We start from the raw sequence: 15,305 nt of genomic DNA on the forward strand, positions 1-15,305 counted from the left end.
GGGTTTCAGCGCTAAGCAAACACTTCCATTATCAGGCGCTCTCTCTCCCCCTCCTCTCCCCCTCTGTGCGTGGCTCCTGCAGACACGTGGGGCCAAGACACCAGCTCCACATCCCTGCTGGCTCCCTGCACAGCCACACCACACCCTTCGCCAGCTCCTTCCAGCAACATCTGCTTGAGATTTTTAACAGATTTGCTCATCAGCAAATGCAAGAGGAGTGGCGTCTGCCAAAGCAGCAGCCACATATCCACTGATCACTTGCACAGTACCTTAAACTGATGTGCAGATTAAAAAGGCATGTTCTTGCTAGGTATTTTTTCCACATAAATTGATTATCAGAGACAGCAAACAATGCAGGCAATGCAAAGTACACTACTTAAATTTTCAGTACAGGTACAGCCTGAAGTAAGTAATATTCAAACAACAGAGACAGGCACTGAATGTATTATTAAGGGAAAACAAAGTCACGTACGAACGAGATCATCCCTTCTTCCTCCAAAGCTGACTCTACATAGAGATTCACTGAAGCTTCAAATTAACTTTTCTCAGGTGTGTTACTGGTTCCAAAGATGCCAGTAAACTTACTACATGACATTTCTGAACACTCATCTTAAATTCAGAATACCCTCTATTTAACACATTCATTACATCTCATCTTCAGGAGGAGAGAAAAGACCACATTAACATTGTGTCAATGACCACTTCAAAAATTACATCTTACTCTATGCTAGGACTTAAATAGCTTATCTGACAAAAACTTTCTTAGTACAAAGTAAAAACAAAGTCAAAACTTTGAGATGAATCCTGTCCCTGAAGGTTAGTTCATGTAAGGAAAGCCATTTATGTAAGGTGAAAGACTCCCCTTCTCCTTCCACAGAGCAGCAAGTTAAAACTGCTCCTGTGAGGTTTCATAATAGCCAAGAAAAGGCTATTTGTCATGGYTACACCCACTTCCTAACCCAACATAAAATTAAGAAATATACTAAGAAGAATTTACTAAGATTAATTTATCTATGAAACTGTGTCAAACTTCCTTCACAAAGCATAGTCTCCAACCCTGAAAGAGGTGGATAATCAACAAAATATACCTAACACCCACTGCAACAGAAGCTAGACACCGCTTTTTCAAAAATTAAAACCATTAATTATTTACACCCCAAATACTCTATGGAGTTGTTTCTCAAACTGCAGGCCACACCAGATTTTTCTCCCATTAAACTCCTCATACTCAGTTTGCAGAGAACAAATTACTGGGGGGGGGGGGGGGGGGGGGGAATTTCAAGTTACCTATCTTCTTAAACAAACTTTTCAGAAAAACCTTAACACCTCAGTTCATCCTAAACAAAAGCTTGGCCTACTATCCATTTCAAAAGCTGACTCCTAATACAACTGCAATATTAAGTATAACCTTGTCCTCTGTGAACTCTCTTCAGTCTCACCAGCTCCCAAACATCTCAGTGTAGGAGTCAACACRGCTTCAGCTTATTTGAAAGAAGACTAGTAACTACTATCAAGGTACAATATTAACCTACATTTTCAAAAACGCTAGTTAAGAAGTATTTTCAGATGCTGAGTAGATGGGCTCAGGAGTCCTCCGACTATTTATGGTTCTACAGTTACTTTTTCCTCTTTTCTCTGAAGTGTTTTACCATTCTCCCAGTTGCTGCATGAATTAGTGGGATAATAAATTACACACAAAATGTAATAAGAACTGTTCAACAAAACGACATAAAATGCACCAAACTGGAAAAGAATACTTCCTCACATTGTAGTGGTTTCCAAAAACACTTCACTCCCTTCACACATCTACACTGATTACTAAGCATAGTGTATCAAATACGTGATTATAAAAATTCAAGTGACATGTATCCTGAATACACATGGATTGCACCAATAAATGCCTTGTGTTTTAAGTGATTATTTCTTAGATGCAGAACACAAACCCATTACTGAAARCATCCAATGCAGAATTATAATCCTAAAATCTGATTTTTGAGAAACAACTATCATTCAGAATACAGACAAAAAACAATCCTGACTGAACCACTGGCTGCAGCAGAGACCCAAAAAAGCATATAAAGTGAGAGGGGAAAGAAACATCACAGAGACATAAGATATTCCAAGMTCCTAACATCTATGAGTATGAGAATTTATTAAGCTATCCAGATCCTGGTCTACATTGACAGAATAATAATAMGCAGCAATGCTACTGATAAAATTGAACTGGCATTTCTAGCACATATGTGTGCGCCTCAACCCTATTTATGAATCATTCTGATTTCACTGCATTACAAGTTCTGATATACAGCTTCTGCACTCTTAATAAAATTATCAAGTTGAAATTTCTGACTTGCAGCTCAGATCAAGGAGTCATTTTTCATAATAGTCACAACTTAACAGCACTTCTGCAGCTTTCTCCATATATTAATTACCACACATTTTGAAGCTTCCTGTATCAAATAGTAGTTGTAAGAGCTGCTGCTGTGGTAAGAAAGAAAAAAAAATAAATAAAAAAAAAWGGGAAAGCATTATGAAGACTGAAGGGAACTCATATTTTATATCAATGTGTCAACAGAATAGGTAACATTAAAGAAAAAACAGATGAGCTCTCTCACTTGGAGCAAAGTGTGATAATTACATGCTAAATGTTTTCTTCGGGCCTATCAACATAAAAAGAAACCAAAAGAAAACCCACTGGGGTCCTTTCAAGTTCAAAGCCCTAGATCTTACTCCAAATCAAAACAGTGCAAGCAATAAGTAGAAGAACTCCTAGTACAGCATAATTTCTCAGTTTGTCATGCTAAAAGAAGATGGTCTATGCCAAATCTGAATGTAGTATCTACGGAGAAAGCAAATCAGCCCAGCAGGAATGGCTAGGCCTCCTAGGAAGCAGGATTCTGTAAAATGTATTATCAGGCTAACTCCAGTAGTTAGCCACACTAACACACTTCAGGTTTTGGACCTGTTTTTATCTTTACAAGTTTCTTTTCCCCRTGTAAAGATATGGATTATGTAATTAGGCAGATATTCTGTCCTTAAAACTACCTATTTTCTTCATCACAAATTCTCAAAGCTCACCTGTTTTATGAGACATCTCAGCAAAGACTTGTCAAGGAAAAGTGACCTAACTACAAACAATTGTGAAGCCGACTTGGACCCTGACCTACTCTGAAACCTGGTATATCAAAACCAGAAGAGTATAACCCAAAGTGCATGCTTTTTATGACTTACAAATATTTAAATGTTGTTTAGAATCATTAAATAACATTTAYCTACAGTGTAAAAAAACTTCAGGTTTCTATCCAGTGATGATTAAAGATCACAATTTATTCACACATAATTTTTAAGAAATAAAGATGAAGTTGCAGGTTTTCTAAGAATTCCTATGTAAGTAATATTCCTACATAAGTAATTCTTATRTAAGTAAAGAAGAAGTAAAATTTACAAGCTATTAAACATACCAYTAGCAGTTGCTACATAAGAAATATTTGACAGCCATACAGAGCTGTCAAATACACGTCAAGCAGTGAAGAAAATTTGGTTCACGGATTCATCTTCTCCCAAGCACTCCCGTTTCTCCCCAGCCTGCAATTTCTCTCCCCCAATCCTACATAAAGTTAGCTGCGTGGTTTCCAGGCTGGCAGCTGTCATMCCCATCTCAGTCAAGCCGCACACCATCAGTGATTTGGAAATCGGGCCTCCTTTTGTATCTAACACCCGGTGCGTGAGCAGGGGAAGGCAGCGGAAGGCAGCGCACACCGGCGCTGCGTGTGACAGCGCTGCCGCCTTTATCCCCGTTCCCGTCATTCTCTCACACACCGCGATCCCCCACCCGCATTGTTTGCCTCGCTCCATCCCTGATTAATACGGACACATCTCGCTCCTGCGCCAGGGATCCCCGGGAACCCACTTCCTCGGCCAGGGATCCCCCTTCCTCGGCCGGACGCCGGGATTTCCCTGGCCGGCCGTAGCCCCCGTCGGGCCCGCGGCGAAGGTCGCGGCCCCCCGGCCCCGCGCGGTCCAAGTTGGCGGCGGCGGCCGCCGGGAGAGGCCGCTCGGAGCGGGACGCCCCGGGACCCGGCGGAACCGCGGCCCGGCGGGGTGGGGTTCGGGCCGGCCCCGCTGCCCCGGGGCCCCTCCCCTCGCCTCCGGGGGGGCCCTCCCCTCCACCCCCCCTCACCGATCGTTGAGCTGGTCCTCGGTGCCCGGCAGCGGGTGCACCACGAAGTGGATCGAGGTCATGTTCCGCGCCGGTGCCCCCCCGGCGGCGGCGGGAGGCGGGCGGGCGGGGGCCAGGCACACAATGGGGGCGGCGGGGGAGGGGGCTCTCGGCCTCCGTCCCTCCCCCGGGGTGGTTCGCGGCCGCCCGGCGGAGTCTCGGGCTSTCGGCGGCCGCGGCGCTGCGGGCGCGGGGCGGGGCGGAACGGCCGCAACGGCGCCGCTCGGAGCTGGGCCCGCGCCGCGCTCACGCACGCGCCGCCATCTTGGCTTCCAGCGGGCCCTTCTCCCTCCCCCCTCCCCCGCCCTCCGTGCGCCGCGACAGGGAAGGGGCGGGGCCGGGCCGGCGCGCGCGGCGGCGCGCGTGCAAGCCTCGTGCTGACTGGCGCGCGCGGCTCCCTCCCCTGCCACTAAGCGCGCCGCCGATTGGCCCKGTGTGCCGCCCTCGCGGCGGGGCGCGATGACGTCATTGCGCGAGAGGCACGTAAAGCACCACGTGCCCAGCCCGGGCTCTCTGCCCCCTCCCCCCCCTGCGCGCCAGAGCGGTTCCCTGGCGGGCGGCGCGCGCCGCTGCCCTCAGGCGCTGGGCGGGAGCGGCCGCGCTTCCCCTTGGCCGGAGCGGCTCCGCTCAGGAACCCAGGCTGTGGGYGTGTGAGGCCTCAGCGTGCTGGTCCCCGGGGGTGCCGTGGGAGGGGGACAGGGATTTCCCTCGATGCCTGCAGGTGCTTCAAACCCAGCTCCCGTCGGCGCCTGCTCTCCGTGGCCGCTGCTGGCTCTGTCCTTTCCAGTTACCTTTTTTGYTGCATTTCTAGTGAGCCCTCTCTGCAGCAGCCGAGATTTTCACCATTTTTCGGGGAGGTTCACAGAATTGGTAGAGTTGGAAGATGATCTGGAGATCATCTAGTCCTAGCTCTCTGCTAAGGCAGAATCACCGAGAGCAAGCAGGTGGCATAGGAACGTGTACAGGTGGGTTTGGAATATCTCCGGAGAGGGAGAGACATCCCTGGGCAGCCTGCTGCAGTGCTTTGCCACCCTCCGTGTAAAGTAGTTCTTCCTTATGTTGAGGTAGAACTTGTATTTCAGTTTATGGCCCTTAGTCCTCGTCCTGTCGCTGGGCATCAGCAAAAAGAGTCTGGCACCATCCTCTTAAATTCCTTTAAGATATTGATATGTATTGATGCGGTCCCCATTCAGTCTTGCTAGACTAATCACTAGCCTGCTGGTATATCAGAATAAAAAGCTATCTACCACKCTGTGAAGCTTTCAGTGCCGCTGGCCTTCCCCATGGACAGGGTTTAACAGAACAGTTCCAAGGGATCACACCTTGCCAATGGAGTTAATGCTGTTTTTAACGCATTAACATCTGAATATGAGTAGCAAAGTCAATAAAACAGCCATTTGTTTCTATAGAAACTAAACACCTTAGCAGGGATTGTACCAAGCTTTGATTTTGGTGATTTTTTTTTTTAACTGGAATTTGCTGCTTTTGCGGCCTTCTCTTGCTTATTTTCAGGAAATCAGAAATTTGCAAAACTGACTTGGAATTTTTTTGCATGTGAGGATTGACGGTAATCACATGCTAATGGTACAAAAAAACCTCTAGAATCTAGTTCAGTGAGTTAGATTTCATTTCTGAGGCTGGCTAATCATAAACCGTAAAAATCTCAGGTTTTCCCCCCCACCTTCAGACAATGCAGAACTTTGCAACTTCCCATCTTCTGCTCCCCTTTCTTCCTGGGCTCTCTCCAGTGCAGCTGAAAGGAGCTAATCCAAGAATCAGCTGATGCAGCTGCCTGCTGCCCAAAGGTTTGGGGAGTTTGTGAAGATTTTTTTTTTTTTCCCAAACAACTATTGTTAACAAGAGGAAATGTCAGAGAGTGAAGAAATATTCAATTGATGCATTCCAGATTTCTTATTCTCAGATGCAGCCTCCCCATATGTTCTGTTCTCAAGTGACAGTGATACTCAAATGCCTTCAAGAATACAAATTAGTAATTTAGCTTATCCTGGTAGGAAAATACTAACAGGCTTCTGGAAGTACAGAAGGCATGGTATAGGACTCCTTCTGTTTGGTAGTGAGACAGTGTAGTAGCTGTGCTTTTAAAAACTTGTAGGTCCCTGTTTACCTTTTCACTCTTTTTTTTCCTGTTAGGACAGAGCTTATAGTTTATGGGCTTAGTTCTGTGTTTGATTGTACCAAAGTTTGTTAGGTTTTTTCCTGCCTTTCCCCATATCCCTCCCAACATCAGTCTTTATGGTTTCCCTGAAAATATTTGTGGTGTTTGTCACAGTGAGAGATTCTCATGAGCTGTCTTCGACCTCAGTTATTTTATCAAAGTCATGTGCGTGTTTTGATAACCACCTGTAAAGCCTTGCTTCTCAATTTGATTTTTCCCAGACAAAAAAAAAATACTTCCTTTTGACAGTCATTCCTCTTTTCCATCGAATAGTAGGAAGATGGGTCGCATGAATTCTCGCTGAGTCCTTGGGAATGCTGTCAAGAATTTTTGGTGGGTTTTGGGAAGTTCCAGATATTTATGTTTGCTTTTCTGTTCAAGATGTAGTTCTCCAAGGCATTTACATTTCCAAATGCTATTACTTGTTCCTTGGAATTTTGTAAGGGGGTGGGCATAAGGAGGAGATTTCCATTACTCTCTTCCTTCCACCATAAACACACAGCCTTTAAAAGTTAATGGGTTATGGAAACCTGTTAGATACAGGAAAGGAGCTGGGAAAGCCCTAAAAGGGGCACATCTGTTAGGCCTCAGCAGTCTGCTGCTGGCCATTTCCAAGCAATCCTTGTAGCTTTATTTACATCGTCTAAACCCCAGTTTTAACGACTGCTCGTGGCTTTGCCAATGCAAACACTCAGCATGAGCAAAAATTAAAAAAAAAAAAAAAAAAAATTAAAAAAAAAAAAAAAAAGAATTAAATGGATCCTGCTGGAACTTGTGTTCAGAGACAGAGTAAACTTGAGTACTGCAAATGTCAGCTCTTGTTCACACCAAGTGTTTACACTGCTGTCTAAAGTGGCAACTAATCCTAAGCATAGATGAGAGAACAGAAAGCCAAGTGTTTAACTGATTGCATTATTCTGACAGGGGTTTGGAATATGGAGGAAGTCCCAGCTCAGGGATGTGAGGCTGCATCTTACTGGTTGAATTTTGCATTGCCAGGAAGTGACACGCATTGAATGCCTGCCTTGGCCACTGATGCAGTTCTTGGAAGATAATTAAGGCAGTAACAACTTGATGGCCCTTTGATTATCTGAATTTGACTTCAAATAGAATTGTTTTCTGATAGGAGAACTGCTCATTCTTACAACTTCTGTCTTTTAAGAACTTAAAACTAGAAGATTTTTCCAAAGTTCTCTCAATTGCCTCAGTCTGTTGGATGACAGCATCCAGTACCAAAATGGTATTTAAAAATTCACATTTGCCAAGTCATGGAAAAAACCCTTAAGAACAAACCCAGATTTTTTTCTTTACAAAATGTATCTTTGAGACAACGTTGTATGTCTTGGCCTAAGAAATTTGGCTCTCCCTAAGTTGTGCAGCTCCTCCATGTGTAGCTAGGGCTATTTTCACGTCTGCTGGTAAAGCAGCAGCTTCCTTATGAAGGTGCAGCTATAAATACACCAACACCCAACCWGCAGAACAAGTTTCTTGCTGCTATATTTTCAAGGTGCAAGGGTTTTGTCAGCTTGAAATACCCATATACAAAATAATTCCTATAGGATCACTGCTGTCATGTCTGAAATTGAGTTTTGATGGGAGTCAGCATTTCCTGAAGTTTTCAGSCTGGTAGAAGCACACAGGATGGCAAGGACCTCTGGAGGTCATCTCATCCAGCCTCCAGCTCCACAAATATTCCAGTGAATCAGGAACTTTCACATCAGAAAAAGCTTCTGAATAATTATACTGGGATAGATTTATTCCCAACCACTTGCAAGTCGGCARCTGAAGGCCTGGTGGATTACACAAAAGTCTTAGTTCTGAAGGGAGGGGACCTGCTAAAGATGGGAGCACTGGGGTAAGAGACTGCTAGGGACTTTGCTCTGTAAACAGTGAGAGCAGATGCCAGCATGTATATTATAGGCAGCAGTGCCTGCGGCTGATGGGACATGCAGAAGTCAGGGAGGAGGCCCTGAGTAGAAGTAAAGGCTTCAGGCACTGAAGGAAAGCTCCAGAATGCACTTTCCAGGCTGTTAACTCCAGATGTCAACAGAGATGACATCAGGCTGGCACCATAAGATTGCATTTTGCTCTGAAAGAAATGAGGCCAGCATTCCTGGAAATGTCAGGCAAGAATGCTGTGCAGGAAACTGCAGTTTCTAGATTGTTCCCAAGGCTGAAAAGAAGTTTATATAATGAGCAGCAAAGTTCCTGGCAAGGTTTCCATTACCTTGTGCCACAAACTGAAGCAATGCAGGCTTCTTGCTGCCTCTTTCCCTCCATCTTAGTGCCAGAGTGATTTCTTGGGGGCTGGGAACCTCAGGCTTTTAAACTACATCTGTGTGTTTTGCAACACAAGTTGCATAGTTTGCAAGTTAACGCCAGAAATCAGACAATTCCAGCTGAGGACTGCGCTGCCAGCCATTGCTTTCTGCTGTCCTGGGCAATGTTTTGTCATGCTCATGTCCCAAGTTGTCATAGCCTGGCTTTCTTATGCATTGCTTAAATTTCATTAAATTTCAGCTGGGATTTCATCTTGTTGTCAGGTATTGAGTGTTTATAGTCTCTTATTTTCTAACTTACACCTGACTGTCGAGTAAAGAGGTCACTGTAATAGATACATCATTTGTCTTGTGCGCAAAATTATGCTGGTGTTGATTTTTGTTTTGTATTGTGAACTATTAAGGCCATAAAAGAGGTAGCTTGGTAAGGTTCAGAACTGATGAAAACTTATTTTCCATGGAACTTTTCTTGCAGTGGGTTCTTCAATGTATACACCATTTCTCTCTGCCCTGTGGATTCTTCAGCAACTAAAAATGTTGAGCTCTGCTTTGATCTTTATCTTTCCCCTAGCTGCTGGGTGGTTATCCAATGCTTGGGTCAGTTAAGCTAACAGAGACCTCTGAGACCAGGAATTTGTGTTAAAATTTGGTTGAAAGAGACTCAGATATTCAAAAGTTAATTTGGTGAAATTGGACGCACAGCCCGCAGATACAACACTTACTACTGGACTGAAGTACATCTGTTTAAAACCAGGCAATACTGCAGGTTCCTGATCTCCCTTTCCCTCCATTGTCTGACCTACTCTGCATTTCCTCTCTTCAGCTCTGCAGTGAAGGACTCCAGGGATGAAAATTAGGACTCTGCAAGAAATTAAGCTTACAAGAAGGCTGGAGAGGGACTTTCTACAAAGGCACGTAGTAATGGCTTTACACTAGAAGAGGRCAGATTTAGATGAGAGATAAGGAAGAAATTATTCAGTATGAAGGTAGTGAGGTACTGGAACAGGCTGCCCAGAGAAATTCCCCATCCCTGGAAGCTTTTGAGGCCTGGTTGGATGGGGCTTTGAGCAATCTAGTCTAGTGGAAGGTGTCTCTGCCCATGGCAGGGAAGTTGGAACTAGATGACCTTTAATGTCCCTTCCAACCCAAATAATTCAGGGAATCTATGATCTGTTTCTCCTTTCTTTTCTATACAGTGTGGTTTGCCTTCTCTGTTTAGGGGTGTTGGCACAGCATGTCTAGGATTGAAGTGTGGTCTCTGCCAAGTGTTCAGTGGAGTTTGTAGATCTGCTGGTTGCTGGTTGAGATTTTAACACTCACTTGACATTGCTTCTGTTAGGAAAATTAATCCACAAGCACCAGAGGTTTATGTCCAAAAAGGAGACAGAGGAGTCCCACAACTTTATTCATGAATAAAGGGAGAGGTCATGGGCATTTCCCATGGGATCTCTCAAATTCATAGAGGACACAGCCTCTTTTATCCCAGTTTCCCGGCCACAGTTCCCTCTCTCTTTCCCCATTGGCTGAGGTACTTGAAAGTTACAGGCTCCCTGAAACKCTTGATGAAACTGCCCCTTCTATTATACATTGCTCCCTTTCAATATACACCTCTTTATCTCTGCTCTTGTAGTCTATTAACACAGTCTGGGGTAAGCAAATCAGTAGAATTCCTATGCAAATCCTTCCTATTGTTTCTTTCTATCTCCCAATATCAGCCTTATCTCACCCCAGAGTCAGAGTCCGTTTGTAAAGACACTACCTTCTCATGCCTTTCACTTCTCACCATGGTTGTAGCCCCTTACTTGCATCTTTCTTTTCCAGCTCCAACAGAGACACTTCTGAACATCTGTTCCTTCTGACTGCGCATCCAGGACATCTTTTCTTGTCCAGGCCCCATCACAAAGTTTACATGATCACTTTTTTATGTGTAGGCCAGACCTGTCCACTGAAGTGCAGCTGAGCTTGACAAGAAGAGCTCACCAGGCATCCTGGGTGCAGTGCAGGAGCCAAGGGAACAGAGGCTGTGGGCAGCCCTTGTGTGACTGTCCCTGTGAGGTGGTATGGGCAGGGCTGTTGTACAATGGTGGGTGTATCTCTGAGACTTTGTGTCAGCCCGGCAGGTATTTCTGTTCAGGCAGCTATAAAACAGAGTTGTGTTCTTTTGTATCAGAACAGCTTCCTGTCAGTTCCTGGTAAGGAAAGACAAAATTTGTCTGTACTTCAGCAACCTTAAAGGTGGGCATGTGTTCTTAGGAGGTTCCCTGTGGAATTGCCTGCTCCTTCTTATCTGTCTGCATCTGTCAAGGGAGTTCAGATGATTAACTAGGACAAGAAAAGGTTTTTTTAAATTTTCCTGTTAGTTTAATTTGATTGGGTTAGCTACTCTTGGCTTAACCATGTTTACCTTCAAAAGTGGTAGTTTTGAAAAAAAAATCACCTTTATAAAATATGTGGGTGAAATGAATTCACAGCAATAGTTCTGTGTGGCCTTGATTCATGTACTCCTTCTGAAATTATTGCAGARTAAATTTGTTTCTGGCAGGGAAAGGAGTGGAGACTTTCCAGGTCAAAAGCAAGTGAATTATTCTGTGGACTCCAGCAGGGCCAGGATTTACCTTTCAGCATACAAAATCTCAGCCTACTTTTTAGCTGCTGTTCCTCTGTCATTAAATAGCCATTTGTCATGTATGGCTCTTTATAATATAGGAAGAAATAGTAGATAGTTCTTGGGTTTTAATTCCTGTTGAAAAAAAATACTAAAATTTAAACATTTTCAGAGAAGTGCAGTGTAGCACAAAGAGTGAGTGGCAAGTGCCCAGCCATCCCGTTCTGACGGTGGTTCTGTTGGCCCACTCCACAGCTTCCTCAGAGGTCATGATGCACTTTGGGAGCAGAGTTTTCCATTTGGTTTCAYCCCCAAGGAGGCCAGGTTGTGCATTCTCAGGCTGCTTCACAATGTCAAAYAGAAGATAGTGAGAGGAAGATGAGTTTTGAGCCCAAATTGCTGATTTGAACGATAGCACAGGCACACAGAGAGAAAACTGAGCTGCTCATGAAACAGCTCCAAAACAGCCTCCATTTACAGCTGGCACTTTAAGCAAACCAGAGGCTGTGTCATTTGAGAAGTGGCTCATAAACAGTGGCTGTACAGGAGAAATTTGGCCTRTGCAAAATGAGTGTACAGAGAGGCTGCAAATCCACCACCCCTTCTGAAATATCTCTTCCATGTTTCAGCAGTTGGACGTTCCCCTCAGGAGGAGCAGGCAAAGTGTGTCAAACACAGCTCATTCCCTTTAAATGATGGGTTTTGCTTCCAGGGAAGATTGCACCTTCTGCTAAAAATCTTGTGAGCTTTTTTCCTAATTTGTTTTCTCCTCTTTCAATCACTAAGGACATTCACATAGAACAGGATGGCTGTTTTTAACTGTTTTTCCATGTCCCTATAGCATCTTCCCTAGCTGAGAACACAGTTGCAATGGGTCTTGCAACCAGTTGCAGAAGTGATTAAATGTCAAAAAAGTAGGTGTTAAACTTGTGTGAAGATAGGGAGCTTTAACATTTGGGAGTCCCATGAAAAAGGATTTTTTACGGAGCTTCAGTACTGAAAGGCAGAAAAAAAATTGCTGTGGAGACAGTGGTCAATAGAGATGCAGCACATGAAGACTGTGCTGGGAAGTGCTTTGGCAGTTAACATTTAGCTTCATTTAAACTAATGGAGGAAAGAAAATATGAATAAATAGTCTGAGAGGTTTTTCTTCCATTGCATTATAAGAAGAAAGGGACACAGTTAACTGATGGCTGAGCATTTTATTGTGAATAACAGCAATTGCAGCACTGTTGTGTATGCCTGCATATGTGTTGGTGAGCGTATTTCTATAGACAGGCAATTGACACGAAACTGCAGGCAGATTTGCCAATTCAGAATTACTTGCTACTAGCTGAACGTACAGGTAGTTCACTTGCCTTTTGCTGTGAACTGAGATTTTTATTACTGGGGCCTAATTGTTTAATACTGTATGTCTACTTTGTCTATTTTTTAGCAAAAGTATCAAATAAAAGGTTTAGATATCTCAAAATAGGAAAGGAGAAAAAATACGGCCCTAATTCTCCTTTGAAACATTTTCATGAAAACTGTAATGCCACTAGAATCTGAAGGAGGGCACTCAGTATATTATCACTTGCAGGAAATTTCCAAGTTTGAATTTGAGTTATGAGCACTGGGCTAAAGAACAACTTAACTAAATAAGCCAGGTAGAAACTTGTTAGTGTTTGATAGATCTGTTCACTCAGGATTACATACTTATACTTGGCCTTTTCCCCACATACAGCTTGTACAACCTACCTAGACCCAGCTAARTTTGCCTAAAGTTTTCCCTGTCACCGTGCCTTCCAGCTGGCAGGGAAGCCCCTTGGCTGCTTCTCTGGGCAGAATGCCTGCTGGACACACTGCTGGGGGGGAGCTGGTGTCCATTGGGAAATGTCTTCTTGTATSACCAGGTTTTTGGAACTCCAGAGGCAAGAGCACAAGTATGTTGGTTTGGGATGTCCTGTTTAGAAATGCTGTTCATTTCTAATGCGCAAGTTACAGTTTTTGCCTGAGGAATGTACAGAAGTTTATAGTTTGTAAGGCATTAGGGCAGGAGGTCAGATAAGCTTCAGTCTTAATGACAGGCAACTCACCCATGTGGCTTCCTATTTCCTAGGGTTTATTCTGCTGTTCTGATAAGCTATGATTTAAAACACACTGAAGTGCCAGTGCAGGCTAATAGCACCCTCTCCTACACTGAAACACATCACTGAGAGTAGAAGACACTGGTTTTTTTATCTGTCTCCCAAGGTGAGGCAGAGAATAGCTGAGAGGTATGGGGCTCTGCCCACAAAGACTGCCTCACAGGCTGTCAGCTGAATTGGAGTGGGAATCAGATCCAGAAAACAGATACCTGAATTTAGGTGTCTAATCTCCCACACTAGGCAGTGGAGATTTAGTTATGGCAGTCAATGGAGCTGGGAGTGTGATTCAGCTGCGGAAATGCAGGTATCCATCCTCTGTTGAGCAGAATCCCTCCTGGCCGTGGGAGGTGGGACACTGAGCTCATACCAGTGTGTCGACAGCACTGGGTACACAGCTACAGCCTGGAAGCACATCCCTGGTAAGGATGTGCTGATGACAGGGATTCAGTCTCCGGCTGCTGCATTGTTTCTGCAGTTTAATAAGAGGGGCGGGCTGGACCCGCCCCGCCCCCCCCGGCAAAGACTGGAGCTGCAGAGCCCTCCGGAGAGTCGGAGTGTGTGTAGGCAAGCTGCATCCCCTCTGTGAGGGATGGGTGAGCACATTAGACCTTATTTAGGTAGTCAAAATGGCACTCAAGGCTGTGCAATAAAGAAACAACATYTCTCTGTTAAAATTATTTTTACAACCTCAGTTGTTGAGTTCAGACAGAGTTAACCAAGCCTTCCTAGGATATGCAACATTAGTATCTACCACTTATGTGTGAAGCTGTGTGTAAGATTTTGTTTTCCAGACAAAAGAGTAATTTTAAATTATGCAAATGAGCTGCCAAGCAAGGCATTATGCAGATTTGTGAGGCAGGCAGCAGAATGTTAACCCTTGGTGCTGCAGCTCGCTGCAGAGGGAGCACTGCTGCAGCAGCTCTGCCTGAATTCCTTCCAGYCCTTGTGCTCTTTAATTACAATGCTCCTGTGTCAGGGCCGGAGATGTGAGGCTCACCCCCTGGACACCCCATTGCCAAGTGGGATTTAGGTGAATGGAGGAAGTGTGTTTGCTGCATTGTTCATCTCACAGTCCTGCYCATCTCAAGCTGTACCCAAATCCAGCCTGAGGTCTCAAGAAAATACAAGCGTTGTACCCTTCATCTGCAGTTTCATACAGGTTGTTTCCAGAATATTTGAAGTGACTGTCATGGGAGAAATATTAAATTGCTTTTCAAATGTCAGCAGTGCAGTAACACTTTAAAAACAATTGACACTGTCAGCTRTAAGTCCTCTAGCTTGCAGGGCTGCTTGGTGTACGTAAGATGCACAGCAGCTTTGACTTTCTGTAGAGGAAAGCTATTAAAAGAACTCCATGTTGTGCTAATTTGTGGGTTCAATAGCTCATTATCCCATCCAGCTATAAAGGTGGTGGGAATAATTCTCAGCYAGGAACAGATGGGTTTTTATAGAAATCCAAGGTCTGATCTGCTCTGGAAATTTGCCCTGATCTCTGCAACTGATGCCAGTAGCTGACATAGCCACAGTGGTGCAAGYGCTAGTGCTGAGCAAGAAATCCAATGTTTTACGTCAGTAAAGTTTGGCAAATGGCAGGAGGAAGCAAATCCCCAATATGCAYGAGGATGTAAGTGCAGCTTATCTCTAATGGGGGTGCCTGATGCTGGCTTAAAATAGTGGCAGCCAAGCCTGGGGAAAGAGGGAGAGAGTTTACATCGGGCAGTTTTGGAAGGGATGGGTTTGTGCCTCAGTTGTGCCCATGTGGGATGCCAAGCCCTGTGAATATGAGATTTGTTCAGGATCAGGAAGCGATGGCTCCTGGTRAGGGCATGGAGGAATCTGGCTGCAGTATGAGGGGACTTGAATCCACATTTCCTGCTGCACTTCAGTTCATCAAATCATA

General features: G+C 44.6%; 1 protein-coding gene across 9 annotated transcripts in view; it reads right to left on the reverse strand.

Moving 5' to 3' along the window:
* The window catches only part of UBR5 (ubiquitin protein ligase E3 component n-recognin 5), an 83,057-nt gene extending 78,611 nt beyond the window's left edge, over positions 1–4,446 (reverse strand). For 4 of the 9 annotated variants that reach the window (XM_057366299.1, XM_057366301.1, XM_057366297.1 and 1 more), the window contains exon 1: positions 4,181–4,442. In XM_057366299.1, the coding sequence (XP_057222282.1) occupies positions 4,181–4,242 (62 nt within the window). In that variant the 5' untranslated portion in view covers positions 4,243–4,442. Of the gene's footprint in view, positions 1–4,180 lie in introns of all 9 variants that reach the window. The other 5 variants (XM_057366303.1, XM_057366304.1, XM_057366302.1 and 2 more) reach the window with 2 other exon arrangements.
* Positions 4,447–15,305: the final 10,859 nt, after the last annotated feature.

Source organism: Malurus melanocephalus, unplaced genomic scaffold (assembly GCF_030028575.1).
Source record: "Malurus melanocephalus ecotype Western Australia unplaced genomic scaffold, MMel_1.1 scaffold_62, whole genome shotgun sequence".
Taxonomy (NCBI): domain Eukaryota; kingdom Metazoa; phylum Chordata; class Aves; order Passeriformes; family Maluridae; genus Malurus; species Malurus melanocephalus.